The sequence below is a fragment of the Mus pahari genome, chromosome X (assembly GCF_900095145.1).
Source record: "Mus pahari chromosome X, PAHARI_EIJ_v1.1, whole genome shotgun sequence".
NCBI lineage: Eukaryota > Metazoa > Chordata > Mammalia > Rodentia > Muridae > Mus > Mus pahari.
In genome coordinates, this window is record NC_034613.1 from 125504353 (window position 1) to 125525487 (window position 21135).

At 35.4% G+C, this 21135-nt stretch overlaps 1 protein-coding gene and 1 non-coding gene across 4 annotated transcripts in view; both read right to left on the reverse strand.

Moving 5' to 3' along the window:
* Window positions 1–21135, reverse strand: part of Lrch2 (leucine rich repeats and calponin homology domain containing 2) — an 81193-nt gene that overhangs the window by 4881 nt on the left and 55177 nt on the right. For 2 of the 3 annotated variants that reach the window (XM_021187974.2, XM_029534409.1), the window contains 8 exons: window positions 19799–19864; window positions 15051–15099; window positions 14854–14970; window positions 10952–10996; window positions 5175–5232; window positions 4338–4450; window positions 4023–4160; window positions 3810–3887 (listed from right to left, as the gene is read on the reverse strand). In XM_021187974.2, the coding sequence (XP_021043633.1) occupies window positions 3810–3887; window positions 4023–4160; window positions 4338–4450; window positions 5175–5232; window positions 10952–10996; window positions 14854–14970; window positions 15051–15099; window positions 19799–19864 (664 nt within the window). Of the gene's footprint in view, window positions 1–3809; window positions 3888–4022; window positions 4161–4337; window positions 4451–5174; window positions 5233–7650; window positions 7702–10951; window positions 10997–14853; window positions 14971–15050; window positions 15100–19798; window positions 19865–21135 lie in introns of all 3 variants that reach the window. The other variant, XM_021187973.2, reaches the window with a different exon arrangement.
* On the reverse strand, window positions 7186–7314 carry LOC115063241. Its single transcript, XR_003843115.1, has one exon. It is a non-coding gene; the product is annotated as a small nucleolar RNA SNORA35 (small nucleolar RNA).

Here is a 21135-nt window from a genome sequence, read left to right on the forward strand (position 1 = left end):
TTGGTCTTCCAAACTCTATATGACCTAGCACAAGGCAAGGCCTGGGCCAAGTAGTGGGAGTGGGTGGGTAGGGGAACAGAGGTGGGAGGAGGGGTATGGGAAACTTTCGGGATAGCATTTGAAATGTAAATAAAGAAAATAATAATAAAAAAATGTAATAAATAAAAAAAAGAAAGAAAGAAAGAGCAATTTGCAAATTCACTTAGAATAACAAAAAACCCAGGATAGCAAAAACTACTCTCAATAATAAAAGAACTTCTGGGGGAATCACCATCCCTGACCTCAAGCTGTATTAGAGAGCAATAGTGATAAAAAGAACTTCATCATATTGGTACAGGGACATGCAGGACAATCATTGGGATAGAATTGAAGACCCAGAAATGAACCCACATACCTATGGTCACTTGATCTTTGACAAAGGAGCAAAAACCATTCAGTGGAAAAAGGACAGCATTTTTTACAAATGATGCTGGTTCAACTGGTGGTCAGCATGTAGAAAAATGAAAATTGATCCATTTTTAATATCCTTGTACAAAGCTCAAGTCTAAGTGGATCAAGGACCCCGCATAAAACCAGAGACACTGAAGGTTTTAGAGGAGAAAGTTGCAAAAGACTCGAACACATGGGCACAGGGGAAAAATTCCTGAACAGGACACCAATAGCTTATGCTGTAAGATCAAGAATCAACAAATGGGACCGCATAAAAGGGCAAAGCTTCTGTAAGGCAAAGGACACTGTCAATAGGATAAAATCTTTACCAATCCTACATCCCATAGAGGGCTAATATCCAACGTATACGAAGAATTCAAGAAGTTAGACTCCAGAGAACCAAATAACCCTATTTAAAAAGTCGGGAACAGAGCTAAACAAAGAATTCTCAACTGAGGAATACTAAATGGCTGAGAACCACCTAAAGAAATGTTCAACATTTTAGTCATCAGAGAAATGCAAATCAAAACAACTCTGAGATTCTAACTCACACCAGTCGGAATGGCTAAGATCAAAAACACAGGTGACACTAGATGTTGGCAAGGATATGGAGAAAGAGGAACACTGCTCCATTGCTGGTGGGATTGCAAGTTGGTACAACTACTCTGGAAATAGGTTTGGTGGTTCCTCAGAAAATTGGACATACCCAGAAGATGCTCCAACATGTAATAAGGACACGTGTTCCACTATGTTCAAAGCAGCCTTATTTATAATAGCCAGGAGCTGGAAAGAACCCAGACGTCCTTCAACAGAAGAATGAATACATAAAAAGTGCTACATTTAGACAATGGAGTACTCCTCAGCTATTAAAAACGATGAATTCATGAAATTCTTAGGCAAATGGATAGAACTAGAAAATATCATGCTGAGTTAACCCCATGGCAAAAGAACATACATGGTATGCACTCACTGATAAGTTGATATTAGCCCAAAAGCTCCAAATGACCAGGATATAATTCACAGACCGCGTGAAGCTCAATAAAAAGGAAGACCAAAGTGTGGGTCCTTCAGTCCTTCTTCAAAGGAGAACAAAATACTCACAGGAGCAAATATGCAGATAAACTGTTGAGCAGAGACTGAAGGAAAGGCCAGCTAGAGATTGTCCCACCTGGGTATTCATCCCATATATAGTTACCAAACCCAGACACTATTGTGGATGCCAAGAAGTGTTTGCTGACAGGAGCCTGATATAGCTGACTCCTGAGAGGCTCTGCCAAAGCCTGAAAAATATAGAGGCGGATATCCACAGCCAACCATTGGACTGAGCGAGAGGTCCTCAATACAGGAGTTAGAGAAAGGACTGAAGGATCTGAAGAGATTTGCAATCACATAGATAGAACAACAATATCAACCAACCAGACCCCCCAGAACTCCCAGGGACTAAGTTATCAACAAAGGAGTACACATGGCTCCAGCTGCATATGTAACAGAGGATGGCCTTGTCAGGCATCAATAGGAGGAGAGGCCTTTGGTCCTGTGAAGTCTTGATAGATGCCACAGTATAGGGGAATCGAGGCCAGTGAGGTGGGTGTTGGTGAATGGGTGGAGGAACACTCTCATAGAAGCAGGGGGAGGGAGGATGTGATAGGGTGTTTCTGGAAGGGAGGAAACTGGGAAAGGGGATAACATTTGAAATGTAAATAAAAAATCTTAAAAATTTAAGGTATCATAAAAATCACAAATAGTAAGAAAACAGAAAGCAAAATCAAAGTACACATGGATTCTTTGTTTCTCTTTTAAAAAAAATAAATTGTGTCTACTCAGTTAAGGTAAAGTTTCATCTGATGAAAAGTCAATGCGGTCACTGTTCAAAAGTGAGCTGAACACAAAGTAATTGAAATCTCGGAGTGTCACTTTCCTCACTAGACATGTTAACATTAGGTCCATGAAATCCTCAAGATTGGGAACATTTTTATTATATATTTTAATCTATTAATGATACTGATTTTATTTTATAATACTGCAATTACTTTTTAAAATACAAGCCAATTCATATGTGGAAAGCCTTTTGGGGTACCTCTTGGCAGGAGTCTGACATTGGCCAAGGGCAAGGAAATGAGCTTTAGGCAGGAATCTTACATTGGAAGTAAGCTCAGGCAGGGATCTGACATTAGGGCATAATAAGGAAGTAAGTTTTGACAAGAATCTAACTTTAGGCTGTAATAGGGGAGTAGGGTAAGGCAGGAATTTTAGTCTTAGGGTGGAACAGAAGAACTAGGCTTCAGGCAAGATTTAGGGCTTGGACAAGGAATTGATCTCAAGTATTTTGGTCATTATGAAAAGCCCTTTTAAACAACTGTCATGGGACTTTGCTTTCTGCCTTGTTAGTTCCTTATTGTATTGCTTGCCCAAAATAAAAAGTGGATTGGGAAAATTAAATTTGCCTTCAGTCTCAGAATTGACTGGAATCATGCTACAATGCTGTCTAACTGTCCTTTTTCTTTTTAATCCTCACTCCCTTGCTGGAGAAGCTGTTGACTGACTGAGTAGGCTTGGTCATTCATACTCATTTTAAAGTTTCAAATATGTATACACACACACGCACACACACACACACACACACACACACACACACACACATATATATATATATATATATATATATATATATATATATATATATATAAAGTTTTATGTGCATTGGTGTTTTGCCTACATGCATGTCTGTGTGATGGTGTCAGATCCCTGGAACTGTAGTTACAGACAGATGTAAACTGCCATATGGGTGCTGGGAACTCAATCTGGGTCTCCAGGAAGAGCAACTAATGCTCTTGAGCACAGAGCTATCTCTCCTGCCCTGTACCAAAATTTATAATTTGACAGTTTCATTGTTTTTAATAGTTAGATTAATATATAACTATACTAGATGGAATTCAAAATTTATTCATGTTACAAATAAGAACTTGAGTATAGTTCAGTAGTAGAATGTATGCTTTGCAGGTATGAGGTGTTGGGTTCAATATGCAGCATAACACTAAAGAGCAACTAGGGGTCTAAATGTCCCTCAGCAGATCACCAACGCCACCAATTAAATAACAACAGCAATGGTGTCACAATTAAGCTTCAGTTGTCACAACTAAATTCTGTTTACTCAGTTGTATCTACGATTAGCAGGCATTTTACATATAGGTAGATGCTTAATAAAGGCCCTCTTCAAAAGATTTTAAAACACTGTAATTACATATATGTGCATGAAAAAGACAAAAAAGAAGATACTCAAATTTGTGTTCACAAAATGTTATTCATCCCTCACTATGAAGATGATTCTACTTTCCTTATAACAGATTAATAGTTAAATGACAAATTTGTCAGATAATTACCTGTGATACACCCAACTTTTTGCAAGCATCAAGAAAATTTTCTACATTTCTTCGACATTTTGCCATGCTCAGCTTGGGCTGTGAGGTAGGAGAAGAGAAACACACATCATAAGTATTCTTCTAAAAGAACTTACTTGATATTGGAAAATGTATTATGGGCATTATTTAAAGACAGTTTTAAAGGAATACCAGTCATCTATTGACAGTACTTACCACTGCTGGTGACGGTACATGAATGCTAGCTACAGAGCGTGGCCTTATGTGATTGGCCAAATGGCAAAGAACAACTCCATCCATCAGTGCGGCTCCTATGTCATCAGGCAAAATGACTTTTAATCTGGATTCAAGATTCTACAAAGTAATAAGGATAAATTGCAGGTATCTTATGTAAACATGGTATGCATTTACATTATTAATCTTGTGATCAAAAATTGAAAGATCATTAAGAATAAAAATCAATATACTCTATGAATTTGCTGAATTAAACCCGTTTCTGTAAAGGAGCTATACAAGGTCAATATGACTCACATTGCGAAGCTGCCTTATCTGTTCACGCTCTTCCCGTAAATGCTCCATCTTTCTTCTCATTGTAAATCCTGGATCTGCTGCCCCATACTCTTGACGAGATGCACGACTGAAGGCTGTATAGAAATAAAAATGCCCTAACTTTTTATAAAGATAATCCAAAGACTAACCATCCATGGAGAAAGAGGCGTGATCAAAAGCAGGAATTCAGAATTATAAAAGACGTTATTGATACTACATTCAAATATTTTAATTATATGTAAGTAATTTTTAGCTACATAGTACAAAATCAACAGGCAACAAAAGTTCAGTGACTCCTATCACTTACATATGTTCTAACTTAACCATATGTTATGAGAAACTTATGACCCAGGTTAAAAGGGTTGATTGAACATATGACGGCCTTCTACCTCTACAGAAAAAAGGGAAATTATTCTGGAAGGTCAAGATAGTTATTTTGGAATAATTCAATACCTTGCCAAGTAAAATGGATCCATTTTCTCATGGGCATGTTGAATGCAAAAGATCCCTGTTTTAAACCACAATCTAATGGAGTACTATAATTTCAAAGAGTGTTTTATCTGCTGGCAAGGGTCTTATTCTAACAGCAGTCACGGCAGAAAAGAAATAAAGACTGCAGGATACATAAGGCAGGAAGGAGGTGACAAGAGCTTGGAGAAAATGGGGAAGAAATGAATGATGGCAGGAATTGGAAAGGCAAAGAAGATCAAGAGAAGAGGGAAAATAAGCTTTGAGTACACAAAATTACAGATTCCAAAGCATTTAAGCTGAGAAACTCTAGATTCAACATAGACAACACATTTTATTTAAAGACTATACCTGATCTAGGCTTCAAGCCAAAGGGACCGTGTGAAAAGCCATCAGACCTGTCATATTCCTAAAACAACAAACAAAAAGAGGAAGACCTTTGTTGTTTCAACGTCACCAAGGTACTTATTCATACCTGCTCCAATTTTCAGATTTATTGCCATTGTTTCCATGAATAAAGTTAACCTCATTTTCAACTCAAACTGATATGTTGACTTTTTTAAAGTCAGTAAATATTGCTAAGTTATCTGGGTATGGACTTTTTAATTTTTTTCCTTTAATTAAAAAAAATAAGTTTGTGTGAGTGTGTGTGTGTGTGTGAGAGAGAGAGAGAGGGGGGGAGGGGGGAAGTTGGGAGAGAGGGAGAGGGACAAAGAAAGTCAAAAAACAACTGGGAAGCCACTTCTCTCCTTCATTCATATGAGTCCTTGTAACCAAACTGAGTTAGTCCAGCTTGGTGGCAAAAGCCTTTACCCAGTGAAGTAGCTCACCAGCCTAGATTCTTATAGAAAGAAAAAAAAACTGAAAAGGAAGACCATTCAGAACGTGTGACAGATTAATTTTAAAAAGAAGAATCTAGTTAGTCTCTAAAATAAAGAAGCACACTTTAATGAAAAGATTTATCAACCTGGACTATGTCTCTATGCTGACTTAACACTTAGCAGTGGCAAACTTGAGACCAAGCTTCATATTTATATGAACAGAGATTTCAGAATATATGATCATAAATTACTGTGTCTTCCTTCTATTATTATTTCATTATTTCAAAATGCTTCTGCAAGCTGTGGTGAGCTATTGAAAGACAAATGTAAATAAATCAGCAATTGGAATGAAAAGCTTTAGGTATATTTGTGGAAACATTTATTTTTAATGTGATTAATTCCATGCAATTCAAATGAGATTGTTGTAAACGTTAAGTGAGGAGATTGAAAGTACTTTAAAATTTTTGTAATTTATAAAAAATCGATAACTATATTGCACGGCAGTGACTTATTACTCAGGGTGACAACTCTGGAAAGCAGGTAGGGCCAAAACCTCAGTTACTTCTCTGTCATTTACTGACTAGGTTAATTGGGAAAGCAACTGGTCTTTCCCACTACAAAATGATAAAAAGCACACAAGTAGGACCATATTTATGTTCAAATGAAACCTAGGGGCTTTGTTAATGTGATATTCAAACAGGCTTTAGCATTTTCTTTTTCATATGCAATGGAAGCAGTCAGAATTCTGCAGGGTGTTTGCATCTTCTCCAGATATGCTAGGCAGCTCAGGGTGGATGTCAATGAAGCTACAATACACTTGGTCAGCAGTCTACCCATCCACAGCCTTATGTGCTGTCCCCATTAGTTTGGTTAAATTGTTATAAATTCCTGAACAGGAATTCCATTCATCCAAACACAAATAAAAGTTATAAAATCAATATAACTTATCTGGAAAAAATGACACTAATATACCACCTGGTAGACACAGTCCATAATATCATAGATCAACTATGCAAATCCCACTATAGTCATGTCTACCCCTATATTTGTTATAACTTACAGAGTAAGGATCTACAAAAGCATGCAATTATGACAAATTTTATGTCATCCTAATTCAAATTGTTCCCTAGCACCACGTGTATCATTTTACTTTCCATATACTTTAGAAATATGTTTATTACGTCCATGCTAAGAGTTATATAAATTTTTAATAATACAAATCATGCAAACTAATACAGAATGAATTCCAGCTTTCTAAAATCAAATTTATACAATGAATTCAGGTCAATTAAACAGTTTAAGACCCAAATTCACCAAATGAACAGTTATTTTCTTGCTAATGAAAATGGACTGAAGAATACTAAATAAACTAAGTGAGATACTATTTAAAATGCTTTAAATTTATTGTTGCAAAGCAATAGATTAAATTAAGTTAAAAGAACTAGTCAATCAAACCATCAGAGTATTTGAACAACATGTTATAATTTATAATTTTCATATACCAACTCTCCCCTGATTCACTAAATTTAATATGCCAGCAAAAGTGTAACCTCCTGTCGATAGGAACAACCCACTGCAGGATTGTTTCTCGTGGAAAAAGGCCATTTCTCTTGCATTGTTTTCAGACCTAATTGGTTACAAGGAAAACCAAAGGCCATTGCACAATGCTCAAGGGAAACTTTCACGTTAAAATTCCAAGGCCATTGTTAAGATCTACCACTTATTTTAAAATGTTGAGAGATAAGATAGCATACATCTCCAAGTAATGTAGACTTACGTTCCACAGAAAACTACAAATTTGTGCAATTTACTTGGAATATTTATACAAAATGATGATATTCATAATTTTTACATCTAAGACTTGTACAAAATAATCAACGACAGATTTTTTAAAATGCATAAATTACTTTATAAACATTAAAAATAAGATTTTTTTTGAGAAGGGAAGCAAGGAAGAACTCTTTGGAAAACACAGAAAAGATACAAATCATTAAAACAACTTGTACCTCAGATGATACCGGAGACTGTGCTGACATATGAGTATTATCACTCTCTTGCTAAAATATAAAAATAAAAACATGAAAGATGAAATTAAAATACACAATGATGATTTTAACATACAAAAAGACAATGGAAGACTGATCCTACAAAATGTCCAAGGAGGAACTGACAATGTATAATCTAGAATTTTGCCACGGAAATGTTGTTGGTGAACTACAGTACAAGTATTCTCAGGGAGTTTGTTAGACATGAATGATCTCTGGCTCGAACTAATAATAAATCAGATTCTATATAGGAAACCCTAATGATTTATAAGTATTTTATAGAATCAGAACTACAGTCTAGGTACAGTAGATTAGATTTATAAACATCTGAGATCTATTAATGAAAGCTGGCAAGAGGTCATTATAATTAATAAGAAACTATCTGGAAGATAATGTATATTAGTGTAAGTAGAGAACTATTTACAAAGAAATTAATTGAATAAAAACAATAAAGGGTTAGTGGTGTTTGAATAAATATTCTAATGCTAAAATAATGCAAAAATCTTTACATTTAACCTGGAAGATGAATACCACATAAAACAAATGCTCATTTGACAAATGATAAGTGGACAAGTACTATGTCAGATAATGTTCTAGGCACTAAGATAAGTACATTTGGTAAAATATCATCCTTAGAGAATGTCTCAGTCTAGAGGGAAGAAAGATTTATGTGAGCAGTTATTACAACATTCCCAGTCTATGTATGGCCTAATAGGAAATCACAAAGAAACTGTGGAGGAAAGGAAGGGATGCTGAAAAAAGGTAAGTTTTTTGAAAGCAAGTAACAAATCAGTAAAAGCTAGGTAAAGCAAAAAGATAAGAATGAAGACACAGAGCAATAAATTAAAAAAAAAAAAGAAGACTGTAGAGCAAGCCTGTGTTCCTGCAGATGACAACAGTGAAAGGAGGGCAAGCTGTGAGGTTCTGTTGCTATGGCTACCAGGGCTTTTATTAAAATGGACAAAGAATTTATGTTTAAGGCATTGGTGAAACTGAAGGTTTCTAAACAAAGGAACAGCCTGCTGTATTTGTATTCTGAAAGCAGCAGAAAAATGGACTAAAGGGAGAAAAGTGGTGAGAGAGACATTTCAATTGATGAAGTGTTTGTAGTATAAACATATAGACATGAGTTAGGGTACTCAGTACCCACTTAAAATGGTGAACTGGTGGCATGTTCTGTGGTCCCAAGAATGAGAAGGCAGAGAGAAGAGAATCTTTGATCTCACAGACCAGCAAACCTAGCTGAATCATGGAGATACAGATTTAGTAACAGACATTGTCTCAAAAAAGGACATTGAAAAGGACTAAGGAAGATACTGGAAGGTGACAAAGAGCACACACACACACACACACACAGATAGATAGACAGATAGACAGACAGATAGAAAGATTGACAGATAGATAGACAGATCTATGGGTAGATGGATGGACAGACAGACAGACAGACAGACAGATAAAGAGATGATATAAAGACAAAATCAAGGAAGCTACTGTAGGAAACCAAGCAAAAAAGACCAAAGAAGCAAAGATGGAAATGAAGGTGGAGTGTGTAGACAAAATATTTCAGTGCCTAAAAATAAGAAAGAGAAATAGTGGATTTCAGTAATGGAATAGATATTGACACAGTTGGGGGAAAATTGATAGACAGAAGACAAGGACAGCCAAGGTGAACCTCTAGCTTGGAGATCACAAAATGTTTTCTGTGGAAGGTTAGATAGTAAACATTTTAGACATATGGTCTCAGTGGTAACTGTGTAAATGTCACTAGAATAGAAAAGCATCTATAGGTAAATGGTTGCAGATCTTTTGTATTTAAACTTCAATTACAAGCATAGTAAGTGAGCTCTGTGCTACCTTGCCAACTTCTGATTCGTCTAGAAGGGAGATACTGATTTCATAAAGTAGTTAGTTATCAACTTTGCCTGCAGTGAACTCAAATGGAAAACTCTTGAACATGTCATTTCTCTCTCCTCTCTCTCTCTCTCTCTCTCTCTCTCTCTCTCTCACACACACACACACACACACACACCACATATCAATTCAATTTGAACATCTGAGAGTTAAATCCAGACATCAGTATTCTTTAAAGACTAATCTGGGCTTCCAATGCGCCACCTAGGTTAAAAACAACTGCATCAATTTAAAAAGCAAACGTGTTTGGAGAAAATGTGGGTGAAAAAGAGCATTGATAATAGCACTTTACAGTGCATATGGTGGGTTATGATGTAGGGAGGAATAAGGGGTAAGGGTCAGACAGATATTATAAAGTTCAATGGAAAGTCGGCCTCAGGTATATAGGAATTGACTGAGGTCATGAGCAGCAACATATTAGGAAACACACCTACACAAAACCTGCCCTCAGATATACCACAAACACTAACAGTGAGATAGCTAGTGGGAAACATTAGAAACAGCCGCTTTGTTTTTTCAGTCTCCATAATACTATTTGATAGAACATGGAAAGAAAACAGTTGTTGAGTTAGGCAGAGGTAATTCATATAGATCTTTTTTTCGTGTTAATTTTATTTCTGAAAAATACATTTCAGATGCCCTGCCAAGTCCTAAGCATCAAATTGACTACCAATTTACCCAACCAAATACACAAAAAACCTGGGGACTTTGGTTATGAAATATTGTTTCAGCAGTGGTGCAGCAGAAGCTGTAGAAGAATGTGAAATGCATAAAAAACAATTTTAAAATTTAAAACATCTGAACAGATTTAGTGACAAAAGTTCTTTTAAAATCTTAGACAGATCCAGTCTGTCAACAGGTAAAAGTGCTTTCTTCCAAAAACTGACAACATGACTTCAACTTCACTATCTAGAATCGAAGGGGAAAGGAGAGAAAAGACTCCTAAAACTTGTCCACTGACGTCCACATGCATTCTCTGGAACACAGCCCCCCACACTTGGGCCCACACATCAGTACACACACAGGCACAGTTTTGGGATAGACGAAGTCTCACCTGACCAACATGCCGTTTGGGAAAGTAAAGAGGGAAATGACAGCAAATGTAAACGGAAAGGTTGCAGATTCCCAGCAAACCAGAAAGTTCTACAACTATTTCAGAAATCGTGTTCCAGAATGCACCAGAAACGAACTGATTAAATTAGTAACTGCATTAAAATGCTCCGAAATCTTCATTATTGTAGAAAATGCACACGTTAAATCAGTGACAAAGCAGTTGACAGCTGGGTTCCATTAATTATCACGGAGCCAACTAAATATGAAAGGAAATCTTTCAAATCATCCTTCATCTTACCTCCTCATTCTCATTGCCACTCGAATTCTTCCTTGCTGATTTGTACTGAAAAACAATTCAGATGCATGGTTTATTTTTTTTCCTTGCACATGTGAAATTTTTGTTCATAATGGCATGTAAAGCTTATTGCTACGTTGGTACTTTTATTAACTTACCTGCAATGAAACTTATGGACACAATCTGTTGAAACAGTCTTCCTAGTCACACAAACAATGCCACGAGTGACACTACTCCAAGGTCTCAAAATATGTCAAGTAGCATTTCCTTCCTAAGCCAGACCCATTTCCCATTCTTTCAGGTTTGCAATCTCAGGGATATCTTAGAAAAGCAGCTGTCAAACTGTGGGTCATAAAGGGCTTGGAGATCACATATAAGATACCCTGCATATCAGGTATTTACATAACAATTGATAAAAGCAACAAAACTACAGTTATAAAGTAGCAGCAAAATAATTGTTTGCTTGGGGCTACCACAGCATGAGGAACTGTATTAAAGTGTCATGTCATTAGGAAGGTTGTAGAGTGTCACTTTTTCTAAGTTTACTCTGTTCAATAAGTCAAGTCAATTACATTGGCTAACTTCTTCAGAACTCTTCAAACTACCATCCTATCTAGGCTTCTTAGAATCTCCCACATGGTTTGTAATTTCACTATACTAAAACATGAACAATTGTTTTTTTTTTTTTTTTTTTTTTTTTTTTTTTTTTTTTTTTTTTTTTTTTTTTTTATTATTTTCTTTATTTACATTTCAAATGCTATCCCGAAAGATTCCCATACCCCTCCCCCCACCTCTGTTCCCCCACCCACCCACTCCCACCACTTGGCCCCGGCCTTGCCCTGTGCTAGGTCATATGGAGTTTGGGAGACCAAGGAGCCTCTATTCCCACTGTTGGCCGATTAGGTCATCTTCTGCTACAAATGCAGCTAGAAACACAAACCCAGGGGGTACTAGCTGAGCTAGAGATGTGGTTTCAACTATCTCTGGAACTCTGGGTTCAATCCTCAGCACAACAAAAGAAGTAATCTACTGATTTCAGGCTTAAAGAAACTACATTAAATGCATATTCCAACTTCCCAATGATAGTAATACTACTAAAAGCTAACATTTAGAACTATTGCTTACTATACATCAGTAATGACTGCATTATATGTATTGAAAAGTTTAATCTTTATAACAACTGCATAAGGTATATGTACTATTACCCCCCAATTTATTGTGAAACTTAGAGATAGATTGTTCAATGTAAATTATCTATGTGACAAAGCGATGCTTAGAATCCAAATCATACATTGTGTCAATCATTAGAGTTCTTATTTTCTGATTCTCTACCAAAATGCATTGAATTCTTCTGTAAGTCAATGGTATAAACAGGAGCTCATAGAACTTCTATCTTCAAAACTAATAACTCTCAGATTATATCCCAAACTTTTTTGCCTGATATTCAGAGTTCTATCTAATTGTCCCTCTTATGTAACTCTGTCTTTGACATCCTTTGATATTTTGAAAAAAAATACATGACTACATAACTTACCTAGTATTTCAGTCCCAAATCGAGGTGTATTAGGATTTACAGATAGGAGACATGTTTCTCTAATGTATTTTACAGCTATGATTAATAATGAACCATAAGCTCCATGTCATAGCTTTCTTTCGGTTTTGATGCTGAAGGTTGAACCTATAACCTTGAGCATACTAAGCAACTTATCTATGAGTTACAGCCACAGCCCTATACAATTTTTTATTTTCCAGACAACAGAGGAATAATTTGTTAACAGTTAATTTTTATGCAATGTCCTAACACTGACATCTTCTGACAGTTGAGAAGAACTACACATGCCCTTAAAGCATTTCTCCATGACTGAATATTATGTTTAAACCTACATTATTGCATATGAAAGAAATGAAATAAATGAACACTTACTGAGTGACAGTTCTGTAATGTTCAATTCAGATATTATCCTATTTTATCTCTTAGCAACTTTAAAATATAATTGATATAGTAGAAGAGATGTGTTAGCCATTAAAACTAAAATATTTAATGATCAAATGCTTTTAAAGCAAGAAACACTTGACTGTGATAAAGGCTAAGCTCTCTATTAACTCTAATTAGTACAAAATATTTTTAAAACAATGAAACTGTTTAAATGTTAGTGTTTGTTCATTTTATATCAAACTCTCCACAACACAAAAGAAAGAGCACTGTAAAGGCTTTGAACTTGAATTTCAACTGTATGATTAACAAACTACTTCACTTTCCAGGCCTTATTGTCTATGTATGCAAAATAGAAATGATAACTTCATTAATGATACTGAAGTTTTCTAAAGGGTAAACTGACTAATATGTGTAAATATTCATGACAGTACCTGGCATGTGATAATTCTAATACAAGTGTTTGGATGAATATAATCAGTATGGTTTTGTTATATTGGGATAAAAGAAATCAAAGAAATGTCAAATATTGCTCAGAAATTCAACATCAAAAATAATCCACCAAAGGTCATCTATAAACGTATTTTATTCAGTGCTTTGCTTTAAGTTTTCTTTAATTAAAAAGGGAGGTTAAGATAAATGCCAAGCTGCAAACTGCAAATGGTTCTGATAAAAGCATTCTCACTGGGATGACCTGTCCATTTCCTTCCGATGTCTTTTCCATGTGTCATTATCCCTCCTATTGTCCAATTAACCAAAAACCAAGGCTTAAAATAATCAATAATTACTTTTTCAAAGTTAGTTTAATGTATTTAAGGTATTTGCTAAAACATACATTTTAATATTGATAATATGCTAATTTCAAACACACATTGCTTCCCAATATACAGAAAGACATTAATATAAACAGAAGTACCAAATTCTACCAAACATAAAAATATAAAATAAATACTATTTATTAGTGGCATGAATTTGAAATAATGTGTAACTTAGCAGAGTTATGCCTGGATAAAATGATTGTTATTCGGTGAGAAGAGGGTTTAGGGAGGTAGAGGACAACACAGTTTGCTATTTGGGGTGCAGGACCAGGTTAGCACTGCTTATATGAGTCAATTCTAAGAGTAAATGCTCACTAATATGAAAAATTATTCTAAATCTTGATGAGACCTGCAAATACAGTAGACTTAAAATACAAATAAATAATAATGTAATAGAAATTTGGGATAATTCATATGCTCTATTATTTTGATTTATTTTTACTAAAAGACCATCTTAAGAAATCCACTGCATCAAGTGTAGTGATACACACCTTTACTCCCAGGACTTGAGAGGCAGAGACATGTGGATCTCAGGGAGTTTGAAGGCAGCCTGGTCTACATGGAGATGTCCAGGACAATCAGGACCAGATGGCTCATGTCAAAGGCAAAGACACCCTACCTCAAAACAAATCTACTAATACAACAAGAAAGTATGCACCAGTCTTCAACTACTTATTTATACAGGCATGGTTAAATACTATCTGAAAAGACTTCAGAACTACTTAGTGAAACCAATTCAATGAAAGCCTTTTTCTGAGCCAGGCTTAGTGGTTCTGGAATACCAGTATATAAGAGACAGAGGTGGGAGGATACTGATTGAGGCCAACCTGGACTACATTGTGAAAATACAACTCAAAAGAATAAAGAAAAAGAAACATAAAATTAATTGCCACAATTAGCAGTGTAACACACAGATATTCATTCTTTTGAACTATTTGAAAATAATCACAGTGTGTATTGGTAATTTGAATTACTAAAATTTTGTGGGTATATTTACATAGCATATCTCTACCCTCCACACACTGGCAATCAGCACGAACGCAGTTGTGACATTTAACTGGAGAATTAAATATTATTAATTTAAAACAAAATGTGTCAAAATCCAAAAGTAGTAAGTATGAAACAAAAACAAAATTTATAATTAATTAATTTACCTTGAAATATTCTTTTCTGATCTGCTTGCTCCGTCTCCTCTCTTCATTTTGCCAGATTATAGGCTGAGATTCTGGCCACTGTTGATCAACTATTTGATCCTTCTGATTTTCTAATGGCTATAATAAAAAATGTCTTTTTTAAACTCAACAAATGACTACAAAATAATACATGTGTTATTAATTTTATTTCCACTTACCTGCCATGCAAGAGGTGATAATGGTGAATTCCCTTCATCTGCTGGGACACTAAAAAATTAAAGATGCTTTAATATTTCTTAAGGCATTTAAAAAATCTTTTTACATACTTTATAAACAACAAACTTGTCTTCTCATTGTTTTAAGACAGCAACATAAACATTATCCATACCTATGTTTCATTTTGTTGTGTTGTTTTGTGTTAGGTTGTGTTGTGTGGTATTGTGTTACATTAAGATTGTGTCTTACTATGTAGCACTGGATGGCCTGGTACTGAATACTGTATGTAGCCCGGGCTAGCCAACAGGTCATAGCAATTCTCCTGCCTCAGCCTTCCAAGGGCTGCAATGAGAGGAAGTAACCACCACATGGGTTAGTAATATATAAATTGAAGTTGATAAAGACCAACCAATTGTAAATGCCTATGAACTACTATTCCAAGAGAAACATCAACTTGGGTTTATTGTATATTAGCCTTATACATAGGTTAAGCTATTTTAGACAGTACAAATTGAGTAAAATATGTACAAATCTACAGTAAGTATACAGAATATTACTGAAAACAAGTTACCGATTTATAAAATCATGTAATAGGATCAGTGAGGGGTAAATAAAGGTACTAGCTTACCATCAAGCCTGACAACCTGAGTTAGATAGAACCCTGGGTTCCAGATAGTGGAAGCAGAGAAGTAACTCCTTGAATTCTTAAAAGTTGTCCTCTGACCTTCATACCTGTGCCATAGCACACATGCACATATATACACATGCACACACATATTAAATAAATACATGAATAAATCCTTTCCTAAAGGCCAAAGAATTGAGAAGACAAATACTTGATCATCTCTTGAATCACTGATTATGAGCTTCATCTATGACATAATAGGGGCTATGGAGGACCTGTTCCAGCTTCAAGGGATCGAACATCCTCTTCTGGCCTCCATGGGCATCCACACACATACATACATGTGGCATGCACGTACACAGACACAGAAACAGACAGATACAGACATATATACACACCAAAACCCACTCAAAATGTTTAAAAAGTCTAAAGGAGATGGGGTAAAGCCGGGCATGATGGCCCATAGTGGTCATCTCAGCACTCACAAGGCTGAGGTATCACCATGAGGTAGAGACCCAGCTGGGCCATCCTGGGCCACAGAGTAAGAACTCATTTCATATGGACAGAGAAAGGATGGAAAGAAGGAGAAATGGGTGAAGGAAGAGTAAGAAGTAAAAATTTTAATAAGAGTACAAGGGACAGCTCTATCTCTAGGAAGGAATAAAATGTATACAAATAAGAAAATACAATAATTCCAGAATTTATAGATTTTCTACAGTAGGAGATAAAGTACAAAAATTTCAGTAGAGTAACTTTATGTACAAATGAGATTTAAATTAATAGAAGATGGGTAAGAAAAAGGAGGAAGACCGGAAAGAAAAAACTCTAGATTCCTTACCTCTTATCAAATACAGAAATCTATCAATTAAACAAACTTATTTTAAATGTAAATAAATAATCCTAGAAATGGATAACAAGAGATGAATGTCATGCTTGTCCTGGGTTGCTACACAGAGAACATTTCTACTCCACAGACCAGGGAGAAAGAAGCAAGGTAGATGCCAGACAGTCCCTACATTTAGGAGTCAAAGAGAAAGGGGCACATATAGCTCACAGGTCAATATAATAACAAAGCAAGCAAGGAAATAGAATAGAATAGCAACCTAGAGCTGTATTTGGTTTGGTTATGGATGCGCACATGCGCACGCACATATCACACATAACCACAGACATGCGTGTATTACCTCTTCAAATAAAGCACTTGCCAGCCTGCCACTTTCACATGTCAAACAATGCCTCTCTAGACTATGCATCTAACAATCTCTAACCCCACCCGCATTGGTTAACACACACACACACACACACACACACACACACACACACACACACACCTCCGAACAATGGAATATCATTCTACAATTCTAGTAATATCAAAATGAGGACAATTTCTCTTCAGACTTATTTCCGATTTTTTTTTCAGGAGTGAGGTTCTACAGGCTGATCTGATCTGAAAGGATTCTTGAGAACCTGTACAGTAAAGCAAAGCTATATTCCACAGGGAAGCTTTTCAGGGAAATCACTCATTTGTTAACTTATGACTGAGCAATGTTAGGAGTGTATATATAGCAAGGTTCGCAGACATGGAGTCGATAAAATGTGATCAAATTCTAGAAATATTCCCAATAGTCAACATTATTTGGTAATGGATCCCCTATGTAGTTTGAGCACAAATGACAAACTTAATGTAGGGTTTCTCAGATGCTTCATAATAAGAATAGAAATAGCACTTTCTGAAGTGGGAACAAAATCTAGAAGAAGCACATTTAAGTGCACAATAAGAGTGAGTGTAAGTACAATATGGAGAAGTCAGGCAATCGTACTGTACATCTAAGTGGCAATATCAAGGAAACAACAAAATTCACCATTCTGTGGTATATATTAATGCACAGCTTAGACATAGACACTAAAATGTATATTAATGCACACATGCATATAAACACTGTAGTAGATATCAATGCACATTCCTATATATAAACATTTGTATATACTGATGAAAACATATATAAACAAATGCAAATATGCATATGCACACTTGGAAGACGGGTATGCTGTCTTGAATTGAGTGTATTTCCCACAAGGTTTGAGACCTTGAACTTCAGCATTGTGTTGTAGAACTGGTGAAATCTTTAGGAGTGGAACTTAGTATGGTCAATGGCGAGCCTGTCTTTACATGGGATTATTATTGTTATATAGGAGTTTCATTTGCTTCCTATGGGAATAAGATTCATTACATTAAAAAAAAAAACTAAAAGTTAACTTTATTACTAAATCTCTCCAGCTTTCTGTCTTCCTGTGTGAACTCTTTTATACATGATTCCACCACAGAGAGGGCTGGCTACTATGAAGCCCTCACGACAACCATGCCGAACTGAGCTGACTCCTAAGAAATCATGCAAAGGCGGTGAAAAACATAGGCAACATGGAAATCAGACCAGGATATAGAATATAGAAATAGAAACAAGATAAATCAAACAATCATGATCATAAACTCAAAGGGTGCCACTCAAGAGAGTGCAGCAGATGAGGCTCTGATCTGAGCTTGAAGATAAGTTGAAGCTCATTTTAAGTTTATGATTAACCTCAACCTTCTAACCTTTATCATAAGAGGTCTGAGTACCCATTAGAAGGTGATAAACGGGTGTTGCATTGTCGGATTTGTGTTCTACAACCTCTGTTCTTTAATGATAGAGAGAAACAATGTAAAACTAAGCGAACCTGAAGAAAGGACTTAGGCATGGAGACTGGCGCAGTGACTCAAATGGAAAATAATGGCAACTGAGCCAACATGAGTGTGATAGGAAGAGAGGATGGAAAGACGGTTAGCAGGACATTAATTTTGCATGAAGAAGACATAATAGTGAGGTATTTTCAAAGTCTCTGACTTGGGAGACTACATAAAAAGTTTCACATTCACTAGGGTAGATGGACCATACAAGAAAAGATGGAGTTGCAGATAGAAATCTACATGGAACAGTGCACTCTCAATGGAAATAATTCATTAAGATGCACAAATCTGAAGTAAACTTATTGTTGTCAATACTGTTACTGTACATTAAGACTTCAGTTTCTGGGACTGAATCCCAAATGACTCAGTGGTTAAGAACACTGGCTACTGTTTCAGAGGACCTGAGTTCAATTCTCAGCATCCACATGTCTGCTCAGAAATGTCTGTAATTCCAGTTCCAGGTCATGAGACACCTTCAGCAAGACATCCATGTGCGTGGGCAAAAACATCAATTGACATAAAAAAATGAATGAATGAATGAATGAATGAATGAATCAGACAGACAGACAGACAGACAGACAGACAGACAGACAGACAGACAGACAGACAGACAGATAGATAGATAGATAGATAGATAGATAGATAGATAGATAGATAATAGATTTCAGGTTCTGCATTAAGACAAATCTGAGTTTGCATCCTGATTCTCCCAGTTACTATGTGATCTTGAGAATGTTATGAGAATTTCTGAGTTTCAGTTTGCTAATGTATAAAATGAAGATTTCCTCAGTAACAGTATCCTAATTGTATTGTGATGACTGAATAAGGCACTCCAATGAAAGAGCTAAGAACAGTGCACCTAAAACCTAATGTCTAATTCTTGGCAACTCTGTATGTAACTCTGCATGCCTATCTTTGAAAATTTACACTTTTACAATTGTTGAGCTAGGAGTTAGATAAAACATAAATTTGATACCACAACGAACAATAAATAGAAATTTTCAGATCTTCTAATTCTCTTAAAATCATATCTGTAACCCTAAGTCATTAAATCAAATGAAGAGTTTAGTAAAACCCAATGGGAAGAAATGAAAATGCAAACAAAAAATTCATAGCCAATGGTAAAAAAATAATTATACCTGGTGGTAACATCCAGATGATAAATATTTGTGAATGAATGAAGACAAATGGTAAATATAAGTGAACAGAATCATAATCTAGGGATTTGCTTATATAAAGGTAATTTGAACTCATGTTGTGAAATGCTTGATCTCTACATTATCTACTTATATTAAATCTGCATCATATATCCAGGAAAAAGACCTTTTAAGGAAAATCACTCTCAGAGTAGCAAGTCTCATTTTAATATACCAAATATAAGGACTATGATATGTTTATACCTCTTTTCACATTCCACAGTTTGTTTCAGCTTATTTCTCATGACAGAAGTTGAGTGATTAAGAATCCTAGAAGTAAATCGACACAGTGATTACAAACTATACTGAAGAAAACATTGCACACATATGACATATTTGTCCCAAAGAAACTGCACCTAAATTCAAGAAGATCATTTCTAGAAAATAATACTTCAATGCTATTTAGGTTCTGATGCCAATTAACACATTCTTTAATGAAAGAAATAAGTTCACCAAATGTGTTTTGCATCTTGGTTTAAAAAAATTTTCTCTATAAGTTTGGATGCTATGTAGTCATTGCATCAATACGCTGTGTATATCTAAGTCTGACTTACACAGAATAAATAGAAATATGTTAGATACCCTTTTGAGTCATTTTCTTTTTATAAGCAGAGAAAATAACATGAGTTATGTTGGTAGTTTATAATCACTTTGACAAAAGCCAAAAAAGAAACATTAATTTTAAAAGCAAAAATCAGTGTTAAAGGACAATCCTTTCAAAAAATCAAAAAAGATCTTAAACTTTCAATAAGAAACAGTATTACAACAACAACAACAACAAAAAAAAACTAATGAATCCCTATAAAGAGAACTATTTGTTCGTGGCTTTACCTAATTCCAAGCATTAATCTCCCTGTCAAATGTGGCAATTTAGTAATTATCTTTAATTAAAATAAATGAACATATGTAATCATTTTATTATTATACATATAAATGTAAAATAATTTTTAAATTTGTGATGCAATAAATAATCTACTTTTAAAAGAATTCTTTAGACATCAACAATCTAAAAACTATTAAAAATCTGAATACATTGCATATGAACTAAATACACACTATAACAACTAAAGTACAGTCAGGTGGTGCCAGGCTCACATCTTTACTAGCTTGACTCTGACCATAACCTCACTAAAAGGATGCAGTGATGTGAGAAAGGTCAAATATTAGACCCAAACTACTGTATTTCTGAGCCAAAGAATTGCAGAATTAAGCACTTTTAAAAAAGAATTTTATGTACATGTGCTAAAATTTCCTTAGATCCCCAAATGCAAAGTTATGGAAATAACAAAGGAAATAGGCTTTAAATAGATATTTTTAAAAAATAAATGACAATAAATACTACTTAGGAAGGAAAGTCAGAATTATTTTTAGGGGGAACTGGTCAAGATATGATTTTCGACAGGCATGGTGGCACACGCCTTTAATCCCAGCACTCGGGAGGCAGAGGCAGGTGAATTTCTGAGTTCAAGGCCAGCCTGGTCTACAAAGTGAGTTCCAGGACAGCCAGGGCTACACAGAGAAACCCTGTCTCGAAAAACCAA